This window comes from Saccostrea echinata, unplaced genomic scaffold (genome assembly GCF_033153115.1).
Source record: "Saccostrea echinata isolate AGI-Se365-2 ecotype Australia unplaced genomic scaffold, CSIRO_AGI_Sech_v1 ptg000025l, whole genome shotgun sequence".
Classification (NCBI taxonomy): Eukaryota; Metazoa; Mollusca; class Bivalvia; order Ostreida; family Ostreidae; genus Saccostrea; species Saccostrea echinata.
In genome coordinates, this window is record NW_026889774.1 from 19,286,105 (window position 1) to 19,303,715 (window position 17,611).

The 17,611-nt window shown below is 33.8% G+C and overlaps 1 protein-coding gene across 1 annotated transcript; it reads right to left on the reverse strand.

Moving 5' to 3' along the window:
* Positions 1–1,092: 1,092 nt before the first annotated feature.
* Positions 1,093–17,435, reverse strand: LOC133192098 (golgin subfamily A member 2-like). Its single transcript, XM_061327955.1, has 25 exons — positions 17,372–17,435; positions 16,153–16,296; positions 14,711–14,763; positions 14,527–14,590; positions 14,170–14,217; positions 13,975–14,055; positions 12,727–12,828; positions 11,939–12,032; positions 11,605–11,711; positions 11,319–11,377; positions 10,837–10,897; positions 10,480–10,653; positions 9,906–10,013; positions 8,118–8,205; positions 7,248–7,389; positions 6,636–6,828; positions 6,274–6,387; positions 5,952–6,095; positions 5,426–5,548; positions 4,949–5,093; positions 4,692–4,750; positions 4,198–4,300; positions 3,777–3,883; positions 3,242–3,449; positions 1,093–2,409 (listed from the first exon to the last, which is right to left on the reverse strand). Exons 1-25 carry the CDS (start codon positions 17,417–17,419, stop codon positions 2,108–2,110), a joined length of 2,871 nt encoding a protein of 956 aa, XP_061183939.1. The 5' UTR covers positions 17,420–17,435; the 3' UTR covers positions 1,093–2,107.
* Positions 17,436–17,611: the final 176 nt, after the last annotated feature.

Here is a 17,611-nt window from a genome sequence, read left to right on the forward strand (position 1 = left end):
TTGATATGGATACATCCTCAGGTAGTGTAGATTCAAGTTTGTTCAAAAAATGACCCAGGGGATAGGGAGGGGCCACAGTGGGGTATCAAATTTTTACAAAGGAATATTATAGGAAAAAAATCTTCTGCTGCTCAAGAACAGCAAAGCCATGTGTTTTATTGATATGGAAGCATCCTTAGGTAGTTTAAAATTCAATCCCCCCTCCCCATTTTACTTTTTCAATACCGATTTGTGCTTTTTCCTAGCCAATGTGCTCAGGTGAGCAATGAGGCCCATGGGCCTTTTGTTGAATTTTGCAGCAATTTCTCAATTGTTTTAGCCTAGGATCTTCAAACTTTGTTAGACAATGCGACATAGGACTTGAGGGGTTTCAAAGAAAAAGTAAGTCACAATTACCCGACTCCGGGGCCAGATGAGCTTAGATGAGCTCACTTTTGATCTCGGTCTCACTGTAAAAGGAATTAATAGTGGAAAAGTAAGACCAAGATCAAAAGTGAGCTTGCCTAAGTTTTATGGCCCCAGGGCCAGTTTGTATTAACTAAATATCTTGGATACAAAGAGGCTTAAAATCATAAAACACTGTAAGTTAATGCATTTTGTGGCCTTGCGATATGTTGGCCTTCGAGTGCCATAGGTTACAGAGACCTACTGTACTTTCTGAATTTTATGTCTTAACATTTTGAAATCTTTTAACATCCATATTTTGAGCAATATGACTCATAGGCTCCCCAAATCTAGAAAGTTAATGCACCTTGGGGCAAAGGGATGTGTCAATCCAAAAGTAGGTCACAGTGACCTACAATTCAAATTTCATCATTATTTATTGTCAATTTTTTTTTAGCTTGGAGACTTAATAGACCTAGAATTATTTTCAAACCATCAGTTGATATGTTGACCCAAAAGTAGGTCAAAGTGACAGTGTTTTATAATTTATTAGAAAAGCAATCCTATGCTCTTGGGGCTCATTTCAAATTAACCGAAGCGTATCGAGGGAGGGTTGTAAATATTATAGTGCACTCTTACCATGACAAAATATGAACTAAAAAAGTCTGTTTTCATAATTTAATATTTTGTCGATATTTGTTGATAAAAATATCTTTTCCAGTACCTGTACATTCCATTTAAAATACAGTTAATGTTGGTTTAACCAATTTAATATACAGTAAATTAATAAATAAATGGTAAATATTAAAGCAAATAGAGGAGGAAATAATATACATATAACAGTGAACAACAAATATAAGGAGTCCTCAAAAATGGTGATTTTTCTTCAATACCTTTTCACAGATCTTCTTTCCTAAGGTGTGCAGTAAAATTAATTTCAGAAGAAAGTTGAAATTTCAGAATAATTAGACATATCGGCACAATATTTTCAGATATAATTTGTCATGTTCCATCCATTTAATATGAAGATGGATATAATACAAAGTCTTACATTTCTGATGGAATGTTTCCGAACTAAAGCCACTGTATCTGTACATATAAATATAATTGTTTCAATCTCAGTGAATTGTTTACACTACTTCGTTACATTTATTAAATTAATTACACGGGAAAATAACATTTACATGTGTCAAAAGTTAGAGACCTCAAATTTTAGCCTTTCAGTAGATTTATTACATGTTATCATGGAAAATTGGCTCATAATCATAGATGTATATTCTGTTCTGAAGTGAAATATTCTTATCTCACATTATGTAAATTTGAATCACTCAGTTGAATATGCTTCCAACACCACATATAAAACATCTCTGTTGTCCCCCAAAATACGACATTTACATATCACGCTGGATAAAATCCTGAGTTTGGCTAGACCACTCATAGATGGTCGAATAATGTTTACAGAATCCAGATATGACATGGATTTTCCCATATGCACTTTCCACTTTTTCACACGTACCGGTACATGGATGCTCAAAAAAACTATGCATCACATTTTGCAGCAATACTGAGAAAGAAAATGCACTTAATATCACAATCTTTCAGAAAGGACTTAATCTTAAATTAACACATGCACTATTTTGTACATCAGTGAAAGACTTTATTGCACATGTTCGATGGTGCATATAAAACAATTGGTTATGCCCTATCAGGTCTACATTTTCTCTCATACTACATAAACCTGGCCTTTGCAGTATTTACAAGGTAAGAAATTATGGTCTATATGATCTTCCATAGTATGGTCAATAAGATTGGAATGTCCAATTTCTGAAAGAAGATGGAGGATTTTGTTTGCAGTTTGATTGTCCTTAGCAGGCGGTTCCTCTACCAGATGATGGTAGTGGGTGTCCAGTTCTGGAATGCTGGGTTGAAGTCTGGATTCGGTGACAGTTTCTGTGTGGTGGGTTCCTACCACTGCCTCCACCTCACTCTCTGCCTCGGACTCCGAGCTTGTGTAATCAGGCCAGTCTGAAATATAAAGAGTACACCATCAGTTACATGTTATTTGTACATATATGTACCCCGATGAATATTTTTCCACTTTGTATCACATTTCAACTACAAACTGCCATAGATCTGAATGGAACATTACATCAGAACTGCATCATGTATAAATATAAATAATAATATAATATATAGGTTAAAGGCCCTTTTTGCCCTACAAACTGAACATGGAATTCATTTATAACGAATATATTAATCCCCGATTTGAATTGGTTTTACACAATATTACAAGTAACAATTACAGGAATGAAGTTGTTCTACAGTGTATTTAATTTTTGTTTGCATATTTATTTCTCATAAACTTCAATGTTTATTATGCTTCTGCAAAAACAGACCATAAGCTTTCTGACTGCAAAATTTATGAACAGATATTTTATGCACTAATGCCATCTTGTGTACAAAAATCAAATGACTGGCTTGTTTTGCCATCTATGATTTCAAAATCAAAAACGGGTCTTAAATTTGATGAAAAGTCAGGCAAATAAATAAAATTTGGGATTTTCATTACCTTGAGCTTGCTGTAAATGCTGTAAACACAGATCAGTTCTGGTTTTGAACCAGCATGCTTTAAGGTTTTTATATACAAACCATGACAATATTAAGAACATTTTAATTATTCCAAATTTGATACTTATCATACTTTGTTCCTTTCAATTAAAATAGCTGATTATGTGCAAGTGGATATACATGTCATTTGAATAAATTAGAAATTAGAACAAACTCGGGCAAGCAAACAATCTTATCCATTCATGCCTGGATGTACAATTTTTAGACTTTCACAGACACCCAGAATTACCTGTCTGGCCATTGGTCATTCCTAAAGGATGACCATTTGTGGGATACTGTTGGAACTGTTGTTCTTCTAACTGTCGGAGGTTACTTCCTGTCAGAGATGGCTCATGATAATGGTTACCTCCCGTCAGAGACTGTTCGTGATAATGGTTCAGCATGTTCTTTTCACCCAATAATTGCATCACTAACACTTGTAGCTCACTCAGTTTACCCTAAAATGTGAAAATATATTGTTACGTATCCAGTAACTTAATAAAAAATATTATCTGTCTTTTTTTTTTTTTTTGAGAAATCAAGTCCTTGCTGAAAAAGCATCATTAATGTGGATATATGAAAGATACCAAACTTCATTCACTGAATTTAATTTGTTGACACCTCTTGATGGCAATCTTGTGGGAATGTGTAAGCATGCGTTTGCAGGCATCACATAAGTTTAATTCCAGTATATCATGACCTTCACCTAAACAAGCATTTTTTCACCTATGATGTGGTACTGAGACAAGGAGACCAATCTTCTGGACAGACATGTAACAGATTACCTGGATCTCCTCCCTATCCCTCGCTAGGTGAGATATGTATTCATTTTTCTGTGCATCTCTCTGTTGCAGCAAGGCTCGCTGATGGTGATAAAGGGAAATGTACTCTCCTAAAAGATAAAATCAATATCACTTTAATAAGTACCATTACAATCAAAGGTAGATACCTCTCACTTTATAACTCTCTCCTTTCATCCATTTTAAAACTACAAAGTGATTCTTTTTTTGTGAAATTTTGCACTATATTTACACCAGCATCTAAAAAAAGGACTCAGGATACACACAGCACATTTTAAAACTATGAAGTGAATATTTTTGGTGTAAAATCTTGCATTATTTTTACACCAGCATCCATAAGAAAGACTTAGGATAAACACGCTCTTCTAGTAACCATGTGACAAGTTTTTAACTAATTGACCGTTACCTATAGTATCTGACTCTCCCTCTAGTTGTAACACAGTGTGTTCCAGCTCGTCATTCCTATCACTCAGGTCTGCCTTATCTCGCATCACTTTATTGTACTTCTCCTGCATATTCAAAGATTTATTTTTACTCAGTCTGTTCTACGGAATTCCCTTAAATCTATTTACATGTAAATGATACAGTTACTGGTTTAAGTTCTCATTCAGTTAATTTTTTTTCCCAATAAAAACCCATTTCCAACAACACAGTTTAAGCATGAAGTGTTGTTATCAAAATGCCATGTCTTTGATTGACATTTACTTAACAAATCAATTTTTTCCCATAGAGATGATCACCTAAATACTGTCTTCGTAGCAAAACCATTTGAGATCATTTCATCCCCAAGACAAAATCATTTTCTCTCTCTTTAGCAAACCCACAAGGAATGAAGTCTCCCATACTTCAGTGGCTTACAAATAAGATATTTCTAACATCATATTTTTCTCACTTACATACCTGAATCAGCTCTAGGGCATTTTCCAGTTTGGTGTACTCCAAAGAACTTACAGCTGTTCCTGAAATATACATAATGTATTCAATTGGCTAAAAATATTTTAAATAAACAAAGGTTAATGGTCCACTTTACTTTTGTTTCATCAATGACACCACAATTGCTGAGCACAAATATCAAAATTAATCTAAATATAGACTCAGAAGTTGTATAAACTGAGTTTGGCATTTTGTATGGGGGATAGATCCTCCCTGTTGTTTACCATTGGACTGTTTAATGAGTTCCTCCTGCATGTCAGCCAGATTAACACTGAGTTTGTCTGATAACTCCCTCTGGTCCTTCAGGTTCTGGTACAGCTGTTCTCGCTCTACCTCCAAATGTCTGACAGACTTTTGTAGAGAGGCAATCTGTGTGAGGGAGAAAAATTGAGTCAGTACATATTATTGTCCATGTGTAAGATAAAAAAAAAAATGCATGATTTACATGTTATTTCACAAGTGTACATGAATTTATACTGAGCTAGAAAAAAATATCTATGTAAATAATACAAAGTTTATCTTGAATCTACATGCATATATACACCACATAGGTCCAAGGTTAAACTTTTTCAAATGTAAGTCAAATTCCAAGGCCAAGGTTATGAGGTCAAAAATGATAACATAAAGAAAACTAAGTAAATAAAGAATATCAACACACTACACTCTGTCTATAAACCTAGGAAAGCAAGTCTACAACTCACCAGTTCTTCTTTGTCATTATCCACCTCCATGGGTGCAGACTCATCCTTGTCATCTCTCTCTGAGGATTTGATCAACATGGTCCTTAATTCACTGTTCTGTGTTGTTAATGCATCTATCATATCCTAAAAAACACACATTTTATAAAGTTTCCAGTTTCCATCTGTTAAACAACAGGAAACTATTTTTTTCTACAATACACACCTACATGTAATAAAACTAAAATTTCCCCACCTCTTGATACATTTTTATTGTAACAAAAAAAGAAGTATTCCTTGTTTCTTTAGTCTGAGTCAGTAACAGAACCTGTACTTTAGTATGGTTGTTGCCTTTCACAGCACGGTATTTGGTGATGAATCATTGCCCTTTTCAGTGACTCTCAGAGATGAAGGTGTCATAATTTACACTTGTACAAATGATGTAAACCTTTACCTCATAGACAAGTCAGGGACTTTTCTCATCACTTCCTCAACAAGCTGGAGTTGTCATACCTTATATTTCTACCTGAGACCTTCACCTTTCTCTCACCTGTGAATTATGGAGTTCTCTTTGCAGTGTTTCCACAAGTTGAGCCTGAGCCTCGTAATGTCTCAGTCTGTCCTGGAGATGATCATCTTTGAGGGTGTTCTCAACACTCTGGGTCTCCATCACTGAATTTTCTCTATTGGATATCTGCAAATTTATCATAAAATATCTAAAATTTAAAACAGTGTTACCCCATTACTAAACTTCTAGCCCATATGAGGATATACTTTATTTACCAAACATCTCCGATTTGGACAAAATTACTGCCTCCAGAGACTCCTCTCATTCAAAATTCAAAATTAATTCAATCACTAAGTGGACTTACTGTTTCTTTAAGCTGTTTGATTTCTTCATCCTGTTGACTCAGACGACACAGCAGTTCTCTGGAGTTATGCTGCTCTGACTGGACCTTAGTCATCAGCTCCATGTTGTCATTACTCTGAAAAAATAAAATGAAATGGTGATACAGACACTTTCATTTTGCCAAGCTTTCTGTTCATTTTGTTAAAAACATTATCATACAGAACTTTATTTGTAGCATGCCACATGTATTGTAAGATTCTGATGCATATAACTCACATACTATAGACTGGCATTCTAATTCAAATTCTACTTTCTCTGTAAATTTTCTAGCCTATGACCCAAACTGTTTGGCTAAAAATAATTGTTACTGCCAGATTTGATTACCATTTTGACAAATCCATTCTGTAATTCCAGCAGTTGCTGTTTCAGGTCCTTGTTCTGTGTAAGAGCTCGACTGAGGGCTGTTTTATCATTCTGTACCCCCTCCAACAGCTGGCTCATGTCTTCTGCCTCTTTCTTTAGTTGGGACAGACTTCCCTCCAAATCTGAGATCCTCTCCTCCTTTTCTTCCAACAGTCTGAAGCAAAATCAAGTTTAAAAGTTTGATCAGCAGTAATAAAGAGGAGTTTATTCACTAATTAAATACTTCAATGGCATTGACTACTCTTAGAGCTACAGTGTCTACAAGTGCAGTGTTTATAAAGAATTTCTTGGTGGACAGAAATAAAAGAAGGAAATTTTGCCAGTTTAGGTCTAAAACAGTATTCCTGCCATAAACATATACTGTTATTTGTGGCAAATAAAAATTTGAGCATTCAGTAACAAGTAAAAATAAAATATTAAACCAAAAATATTGAAAATTAAGATTTTTTTCACAGGTTGTTAAAGTGGTTATATACAGTTACTGATTTAATGTTCATTTTGACTACTTTTTTTTTTAAATAAACATATTCCATTTGATAATTACTTCATGAAGCAATGTGGTTAGATTTTTACCTGCTGAGGTTGGCATTGTCTCGTACTTGGGCCTCGAGCTGGTATTTGAGGTCAGCTTGAGCAGACATCAGCTGATTGATCTTCTCTTGGCTCTGTCTGGCACTGTCATTCAGCTGACTGCTCTGTTCAGTGTCTAGGTTCTCTGTATCAAAGATTATTATTGTGAGTATATATCTGTTTCTAAGAATTAAAGTACACAAAAGATTAATTTTGATGCCAATGCAAAGGGACTGAATCCTGGATTGCTTCAAAAATTCTTCATTTTAGCCTAGCAATTTCTAGCCTAAATATATCAATCAAATCAAAGTCCCTCACTTAGATAACTTCACATTGGACCTAACATCCTGTTGGGTTCATCTTAGATTGACCTTTCATCTAGCCAATCAGCTTATCACTCTCTGAAGAGGTTGGCATGACTCTTGAAATATACTAGGTCAACGAACAGGAAAAAATTTAACCCAGCTGATAATAATGCAGTATAATCCCTCATGTTGTCAAGACTTTACACGCTGCACCTTATGAGATTTCAGTTCAAATTTAAGAGAATCCACATCATGCTAAATGGATGTTTTAAGATGAAACCAACTGTTTGTATCGGATTATTTGCTAATCTATGATGTCATTGACCATTTCCATAGACTTAATATTTACTTGATTTTCTCTCTTGCAATCTGCATGAGTGGATCATATAATTTGATTTTACTAAGATTGAAAAAAATATATATTTTAATAAGGATGGCTGCATATTATGAAATTTGCCAGATGTAATATGTTTGAAATTCTATGATAATGCCAATAAATGGCAAAGAAAAAAGATTTTTTTTCTCATATTAAACTGGAGAATACATAAATAAGTTTGCTAATTCTTACGTAGTTTTTCCTGCAGTTCTAGAACAGCTACTTCTAGGTCATGTTCCCTTGTGACCAGTTTCTCCCTTTCTTCTGTTAATGAGGTGATCTATTAAATGAAACAAACAATTACAGACTTAAAATATATACTTATAAATATATTTATCTAAGATTATGCCATAATTTATTTTCAAATATCAATCACTAAAAAATCTTTTTTTCACTTGAGCATTTGCAAAAGCAATGTTCAATTTTCTAAAATTTTCAAAAAAAACAAAAAAAACAAAAAAAAAAAACATTAAACAACACTGGATAAAAAGAAAATAGTCAAAGCACAGGTGCTTGTGAACAGAACCATTTTTTTCCTATGATATGAATGATGAATAAGTGTAAAAAACATAATTTATGAAAAAAAGTTGAACAACCCTCTGGTTGTATATTCACTATATTGGAGGTGGGTGTCCTTTCTACAAGTACCTGTGAGTCAAAGTTCATAAATCTTTCCATCTAAGAAAAATGCAATAATCTGACAAAAGAGCTGGGAGATATGGTGTTGTAACTGGTCTATAACTGACTGATAGAGAAGTGACATTACCTGACTAGTGAGCTGGGAGTTATGATGTTGTAACTGGTCTATAACTGACTGATAGAGAAGTAATATTACCTGATTAGTGAGCTGGGAGTTATGATGTTGTAACTGGTCTATAACTGACTGATAGAGAAGTGACATCACCAGACTAGTGAGCTGGGAGTTATGGTGTTGTAACTGGTCTATAACTGACTGATAGAGAAGTGACATCACCAGACTAGTGAGCTGGGAGTTATGGTGTTGTAACTGGTGTATAACTGACTGATAGAGAAGTGACATTACCTGACCAGTGAGCTGGGGGTTATGGTGTTGTAACTGGTCTATAACCAACTGAGAGAGAAGTGACATTACCTGACTAGTAAGCTGGGAGTTATGGTGTTGTAACTGGTGTATAACTGACTGATAAAGTGACATTACCTGACTAGTGAGCTGAGAGTTATGGTGTTGTAACTGGTCTATAACTGACTGATAGAGAAGTGACATTACCTGACCAGTGAGCTGGGAGTTATGGTGTTGTAACTGGTCTATAACTGACTGAGAGAGAAGTGACATTACCTGACTAGTAAGCTGGGAGTTATGGTGTTGTAACTGGTGTATAACTGACTGATAGAGAAGTGACATCATCAGACTAGTGAGCTGGGAGTTATGGTGTTGTAACTGGTCAATAACTGACTGATAGAGAAGTGATATTACCTGACTAGTGAGCTGGGAGTTATGGTGTTGTAACTGGTCTATAACTGACTGATAGAGAAGTGATATTACCTGATTAGTGAGCTGAGAGTAACGGTGTTGTATCTGGTTTATAACTGATAGATAGAGAAGTGACATTATCTGACTAGTGAGCTGAGAGTTATGGTGTTGTAACTGGTCTATAACTGACTGATAGAAAAGTGACATCACCAGACTAGTGAGCTGGGAGATATGGTGTTGTAACTGGTCTATAACTGACTGATAGAAAAGTGACATCACCAGACTAGTGAGCTGGGAGTTATGGTGTTGTAACTGGTCTATAACTGACTGATAGAGAAGTGACATCACCAGACTAGTGAGCTGGGAGTTATGGTGTTGTAACTGGTCTATAACTGACTGATAGAGAAGTGACATCACCAGACTAGTGAGCTGAGAGTTATGGTGTTGTCTGGTCTATATCTGACTGATAGAGAAGTGATGTTATGGTGTTGTAACTGGTCTATAACTGACTGATAGAGAAGTGACATTACCTGACTAGTGAGCTGAGAGTTATGGTGTTGTAACTGGTCTATAACTGACTGATAATGCCTCTTGCTCTCCTCCTTTTCTGACACTAATCTGTTGTAGGTCTCCTGAATCTACAACAACAAAATTAATATGTACAATATAATCAATTTCAATCTGTTAAAGGTCATTATTATTCTCTCAATCTACCCAAGAGTAACAGCAGAGAGTTAAATAATACTTGTTTTATTTCAAACTTATCAGTGACAAAATATGTAAGAAAATGTGCTTCTATTTCAACTTTAATAAACAAATCTTTGAATGCATGTAAACAAATCAAGATTTGTTTGTGAAACACTATAAGGCTTGTTCCATGTTGTGAAGTCTTGTAAATACTTTACCTTATACTGAAATGAATGCACAAAAATTTACTTCATTAGCATACCCTATTTTGAATTCTTCATTTTTCATATTACATGTTAGGACCAGAGTAAAAATCCTTGTCAACTGGAAGAATGACAAGTCTCCTGGACTTCAGTATCAAAAAAAGTTACAGAGCTTCTACATCTTTCAGTAGACAAAAACATTTATAAAACACACCTCGGAGAGTTCCGCCCTGAGAGCCTCTGTTTCACGTCGCTGCTTCTCCATTGCCTGTAATGTCTGCTCCTTGTTATCACCCTGACTGGACGACTGCTGGACATACAGTTCTGCCATCTCCACCTTTGACCTTAGGTCTCTGACACTCTCCTCTAGCTGACTACACTCCAATTTCTGAAGTTAATTTTGAGATTTTATTTTAACTTTTTTTCAGAGAAAAAAAATATTCATGTATATATACATTCACAATGTCATATTGAATGTAAATTAAATCATTTTTTTTAATGTAGAATATTCTACTAGGTATAATACACAATGACCATGGTAATACATGTACATGCAAGCCTACAATATTACCTTGCTCTGAAGTTCTCCTCCCAGCTCTTCTACCTGCTGATGTAAATCCTCCTGGGTTTTACTACAAAACACAAAAAATAAATTACAAGCAACCCAATAAATTCACATTTCATGTTCTCTTTTTTTATTCATTTTTGGGTTTTGGCAAAAAGTGTAAGTTTTAATTCTAACATGAACAGAAACTTCAAGTATGTGCACATCCCCCTTCAAGGAGCAAATGATCCTTGAAATCATCAGTGGCATAAATTGGACCTATCAAAATTGTACATTATTCATGAAGAATGAGATTTTAGCAACTTTTTTTTAAATAAATATATTGTTCATGTCTGTGATATGATGTAATAGAATGTTTTTACAATTTCCCTGTATAATTACAAAGAAGTGGCATCAACAAAACAAAAGAAATTTTATAATACCTCTATTTACCTGTACAACTACTTGTAAACATAACTTTATGTATTTTTAACTGTAAAATGCTATACCTTGATAGACGAAGATCCATCTTCAGTCTGTCAACTTCTCTTGCAAACTCTTTACTGCTCTACAACAAAATTACAACAAACTTACATGTAGATGATAAAATGCTATTTGAATAAACTTGATATGTTTTCAATGGAAACAAGTACAAAACTTGTATTAAACTACACAGAACTTGTTTTATGCATTCAGTCCTAGTTCTTTGATTAAGATTCTGCTTTTTCCATCAATGCTGAAAAATGTTATGCTGACATACATGTACCTTCACTTTAAAGATTAAAAAAAGCTCACTTTTTCAAACTGCTGAGCAGAGTTGTTGGTTGTGGCAAGACTTCTTTCTAGGTCACCAACTCTCTGTCTGGATGTTTTCAACCGAGAACTGATGTCCTCAATTTCAGCTAGAAGTAAATCATAATCCATAATACTTCATTACATACATTGTAACATGGCAATCACAAATCTTTTAAAAAATCATACCACGTATTCACTTTCTTAATCATATTTTTGAATTGCCAACACAGATTTACGTACATACAGTATAAACTTGGAACTTTTTCCATTCAGACATTTTGCATGTTGACAGAAAAAGTTGGCACTAAATTTATCATTAAGAAGTGTGACTTACAAAGCCTCTGTGCTGCTATCTTTTGTGACTGGCTCAGCTGTGATTGCAGTTCCGTCTTCTCAGCCACTAAAATACCAATAGTTTGTATGTGTACCTGAAAAATAATCACCTGTATTATGTAAATGTACAATAATATATGATAAATGACGATGTAAGAATTATCTTGCCAAATTCACCTTTAATCCGTCAAAGTCAGCTCTGCAAGAATACATTTTTGAGCGATATCTATATATGCTGTCTAAATGCCATAACAACTTTTTAAACATAATCTTAAGAACAGGATTTCAACAGCATCCATTTAAGTACAACTCCCTTGAAGCAACCACATGCATCAATCAGTGAACCACTGGCTTTTCATGACAATGAACTATACCTAGTAAGCATCAATAATTGTTTTTAACTTTCCCGTTGTATCTAAAATCTCCTGAAATATCAGATATAAATCCAAAAGAATGTAAAAACCTGATTAAATATTCTTTGTGTAACCAAACAAAAAAAAACCTGAATCGTAAAATAAAATGTGCAGATGGGAAGTGAAGGACTGGTAGTAAATGATGGAGGATATACACTACCTGAACATCTGACTGAATTGCCTAAAAAAAGATAATTCATGCAGTAACACTTACAACAAAACATTTAAATATTCCTAAATTAGATCATATTCTCCATAATCCAATCTAAATTCCCTACTCGTTGCAATCATGCCCTTATTTCTGATTTAGTGTAAGAATAAATAGTGCACCTTTAGACTTCCTTATTGCTTTGCCCTGGGAGAAATTTGGACATACCTGTAGTTGTTCTCTAAGTGGCCCAATTTCTTTTTTCTGTTTTTCTGTGGAGCTCTCCATTTCTTGGTCCAGCTGAGATTGCAATGACTGTGCATGTTCTCTCTACAATAAAGCAGGATTCAATCATGCATTAAATATCAGCTACATTGTATACAGCAAAAAGCATTCACAGATTTAAACTAGGCAACTTTCAGCCGACAAATTACACCCTCAATTTTGTTTGATCCACTCCATCATATATATATATATATGTATATATATATATATATATATATATATATATATATATATATATATATATATATATATATATATATATATATATATATATATATATTATTATTATTATTACACGTATAAATTATCAACAAAAAAAATTTCTTTTTAAGCCCCCGTTCACACATAGACGCCGCTTCTACTACGATCAAAGCGTGGCCGATCATGACAAATCGCAGGAGAAACGTAGCGCAGTATGATCGCGGTAGGGTCTTCATGATTGGAGAGCTCTACGGTCTCGCCACGCTTATTTTGAACATGCTCAAAACAAGTCTAGCGGGATCGTGGCCAACAAGAATTGGGGTAAAGTTGTAAAAAGAGCGTAGTAGAAGCGCCGTAATCGTACAAGCAGCGCGGAAGCATCGTGGAGAGATCTCTGTGATCTTTGTGATCGTAGTAAAAGCGCAGTACAGTCGGGAACTTATCAAGTACCCTCCTACAACGCTCCCACTATGTTCTTACTACATTCCCACCATCAAGTAAATCATACTAGAAGCGTAACACAATCGTCATATGATCGGCACCACCGTAGCGATATCGTTGTACAGTCATCTAGGTCTGAATGTCGTAGTGGCAACGTAGCGTAAACGCAGTAAACGCGGCCGCTGGTCGGCAACGGTCTGCGTAACAGCGTAGCAGAAGCGTGTTAGCAATGCGGTTGACGAAGGGGCCTTGTAGTACGGTCGTAATGAAGACCATAATTTGCCAAATCGCTCGATTTAGATGCCGATCGGCTCCGATCCGCCCCGATCCAAAACTTTTTCAGATCCTGGCTTGATCGGGATGATCGTTGTAAAGTCGCAGCTCTGTGTGAACGGGGGATTAATATTGATTTTTTCACACAGTTGAAACTTTTAAGTTAGCTCTTGTATTTCTATGACAAATAAAATGCAAGTTCATTGATAAAGGTTTCTGAGGTATACAAATATTAAATCGTACAAACTAAATAGAACAGTTTAATTAGATACTGACTGCCTGATGGACCTGTTTTTGTAGCTTATGGTTTTCTTCTATTTGTTTCTGCAGTTGACTTGCCAATTCTTTGTTCCTTGTCTGAAAGAAGAGAATCCTTTTTTAAACATATAGTAAATATATATCTTTTTCTTTTTGAGGAATTAATTATTGTATAACTACATTTATTCTTTGAGAAACTAATTTTGCAACTACCTCCATATAACTTGCATCAGAATTTTCTTCCTCTTCCACAGCTTGTGGCTAAAATATGAATAAAATATCATAAAATATGTTGTTGTTCATGTTTCTTAGGGGCATCTTCATTAAGACATAACATGTATTCATGAGTTAAAAAAAATTCCACTTTATGATACATTTTTTTTTCAATTTCAACATTTACATTTGTTGGAAATCCATAGTTAGGAATGCTGATGAACATTTTACTTCCAATTGTGTGTATGAATATGATTTCATTCTATTCTAAAATAAATACTAGTATATTGACAAATTATTTGTTCAAATAAAAGTCTTTCTGAACTTCAAAACTTTGCAATTCAAGACGTGACTTACCTCTGATATGAGGCCATTTAATTGTCTGGATAGCTGATGAAGACTCTCTGTAGATCCTGTTGTTCTGTAAGAATATCCAGATTCAGAGCTAAATGAATGATAATACTAGATTCCATCAACATAATTCAAGTATGATAAAGTCTTATTGGTAAATAATGATATGACTACGCAGACATTAATTTACCTCAAATCTGCATCAAGTTCTGTGGGAGATGAATGGCTGTTTTGGTCTTTCACCTACAATAAAAACATATATGTTTTTATGTCAAATACTTGAATACATGCATACATACTGTTTTTTTTTAAATGATATCCAAATGTGAATTTCTACAGGAAATATACTGAAACTTCTGAAAAAACAATACTCTTTTTTCCAGATTGTATATATATTTTTTTTCACACTGAACAGAAGAAACCATGACTAAAACTAGTCCTGGGGACTATATAATTTGTTTTATACGTATAAAGAAATGTTAAAGTATATATAGCCAATTTGCAATATATATTTTACTTTCTTATGACTTCTACGTTAATAAAAAATATGTTAAAGGAAGTATCAAATACAATTCATTATATCAGAGTCTGAACACTATAGCCTTAAAATTTTACAAGGAATTGCTTAGGATTTACTGGGGACTCCAGAAAAATTTGCTATATTCGTAAATTTGCTACGGTTAGGGGATAAGAGACAACTTGAGAAAACACCATTGGATTGCATGGGCTATGCAAGAATTAGCCCAATGTCAAAGACAGATTAATTTGTAAATTATTTAATAATTTAAATCAGGATTGTTTTTTTAATCTGAAAGTAGAAAAAAAAAAAACATAGCTGACGAAGAAAGCCAAAAAAAAAAAACAAAAAAAAAACAAGACTGCTGATTTTATCAGAATAAATTCAACTTACTTTGTACCAAAACCTGAAATGTTATATGAGAAATGGGCTTGGAAACAACAAAGTATGGAGATAGTTTCTTTGAATAATTTTGTGTTCTAACTTTAGCAGTTGACACCCTGAGGGTCAATGTTTCTAAGCCAGATAATAGTTTTAAACGATTTATATATGACACTTAAGTTTAATTTTAGGTATAATCAGTTTTCACTTGATCATGTTGATAGATTATTTTCCAAATAAAGAAAATGCCCTCTACATTTATCCCCCATCCCCACCCCCATCCCCATCCTCCTCTTGAAGAAATATTTTTATACACAAATAACAATCCAGGCTGGAAAAAAATCAATACCTCCAAATTATACTAATTCTTGGGCATGTGACAGCTAGATTCACACCTATTACTTCTTTTGATTTAGCTTAAACTATCTAAATTCTTGATTAAAAAATCTGAATGTAAATACATATTTTTATTTTTTTTCAATGTCTGTCCTTTCAGTGTGTTAATTGTGTTTTTATTCTTTTAAAAAATGAATTGAACACATTTATGAATTTATCTTTTAATTACTTGTATAAATAAAGATTTCAGTATTTAATGATAATTACAGTACATAAAGTAAATGTTTATAATTTCAAAGAGGTTAAAAAGTGCCCTTTTGAAAACTTGTCACAGCATAAAGTGCCCTTTCAATTCTTTGATTACCATGCCCGTTTTAGGGTCTAGATTTAACACTAACCTCACTGGGCTGTTCTTGCATCTCATGAGTGTCATTTCCTGCACTTTCTGAGGCTTCTGGTATTTTTTGTTTCTTGACATCTTTATTTTGGACTGTTGATGACTTTGCTGAATTGTTGTTGGAAGACTGCTTGAATTTCTTGAGCTGTAAAATTAATCAATCTTATCTTATATACCTGGTAAAATTCTGCATGAATAAAATTCTACATTTTCAGGTCGGGCACAATCTCTTGATTTAGCTATATAGCTTGATTTAGCTATATAGCTTTATTAAGCTATTCAGAATAGCTTGATTTAGCTATTTTATCACACTTTTTTCTTAAATGTGTTATTTTCTCAGCATGCACAAAAAGTCGCACCTTGGTGCAGTGATAATATTCAACCTTGAACTCTTCTGAAAATAATGCACATAAAAATCACTCATCAAATTGCGTCTCCTTAAGAGACTTTGTACTCAAAGTTCTAAAAGTTTTGGGGCTATATAAAGCAATTGATACAGTTACTTCTGCAATGAAATTATAAAGGAGGCCAATTATGGTCAACAAGATAATTGATTGGTAATAATTCAGTACAATGAGAAGCAATCATACTTATCCACGCCTCAACGCACACAAGGTAGTGTACAGTTACTCAAACAATGGAAATACATCTTTTACTTAAAAGTATTCAAATGCTGCAATGTTAAAACTTTCTTTGATGTTGGTTGTTGTTTTGATAGTCCATAGTACATATATGAAAAGCCAAATACTTGCGACTTTTTGTCTTTTTCTGGCAAAAAACATTTTTCTGAAAAACTGCACATAAATAGCTTTATCAAGCTATTTTGAATAGCTTAATAAAGCTATATAGCTATCTCAGGCTATATAGCTAAATCAAGAGATTGTGCTGGACCTGATTTTGACAGTGTTTTCGGGATATGTGTGAAAAATACACCAGATGATGGTATATTCTTTTCAAGATATAATCCAAGAAAAAAAAAAAGAAAAATTGTTTGCCAGTGGTTTAAATAATCATAGAGTTATAACAGGGACAATTTCATATTTGCATAATATAGTATCAAGATATATGATCCCTGTGGTATGTATTATTATCAACAATAAGATTTAGTAATGATAACCTAATTCTTTACTGTTAGCCATGATGCACAGTTTACTTGAAACATTGATAATTCAAACATTAGTTTTTATTTTTAACATAAAAGACCCTAACAGTCGCAGTACCTTTTTTCTGGCGGCAGCTATCTTCTCTTTCTTCGAGTTCCCATCCATGTTGACGTCAAAAATGTCAGATGTAAGATAATTTGTGCAAAAAATGTTTCGTAATCTAGAAAGTTAATGATAAGCTCAGAATTTTTGTTGTAAATTATCTAACTTAGTATCTTAAAAGTACTGCTAATGTCTTAAATTAATTCATTGATAAAATTGATGCCTAAGGGAAAATATAAGACGAATAATTCTTCA

What these genes read in the sequence shown, in the direction of transcription:
- LOC133192098 (XM_061327955.1), bottom strand. Translation starts at nt 17,419, where the DNA reads ATGGATGGGAACTCGAAGAAAGAGAAGATAGCTGCCGCCAGAAAAAAG. An exon ending in CACTTAGAGAACAACTACAG is followed by an intron (nt 12,033 to 12,726) that starts GTATGTCCAAAT and finishes ATTATTTTTCAG; the next exon opens with GTACACATACAAACTATTGG. An exon ending in ATGGATCTTCGTCTATCAAG is followed by an intron (nt 10,898 to 11,318) that starts GTATAGCATTTT and finishes TGTGTTTTGTAG; the next exon opens with TAAAACCCAGGAGGATTTAC.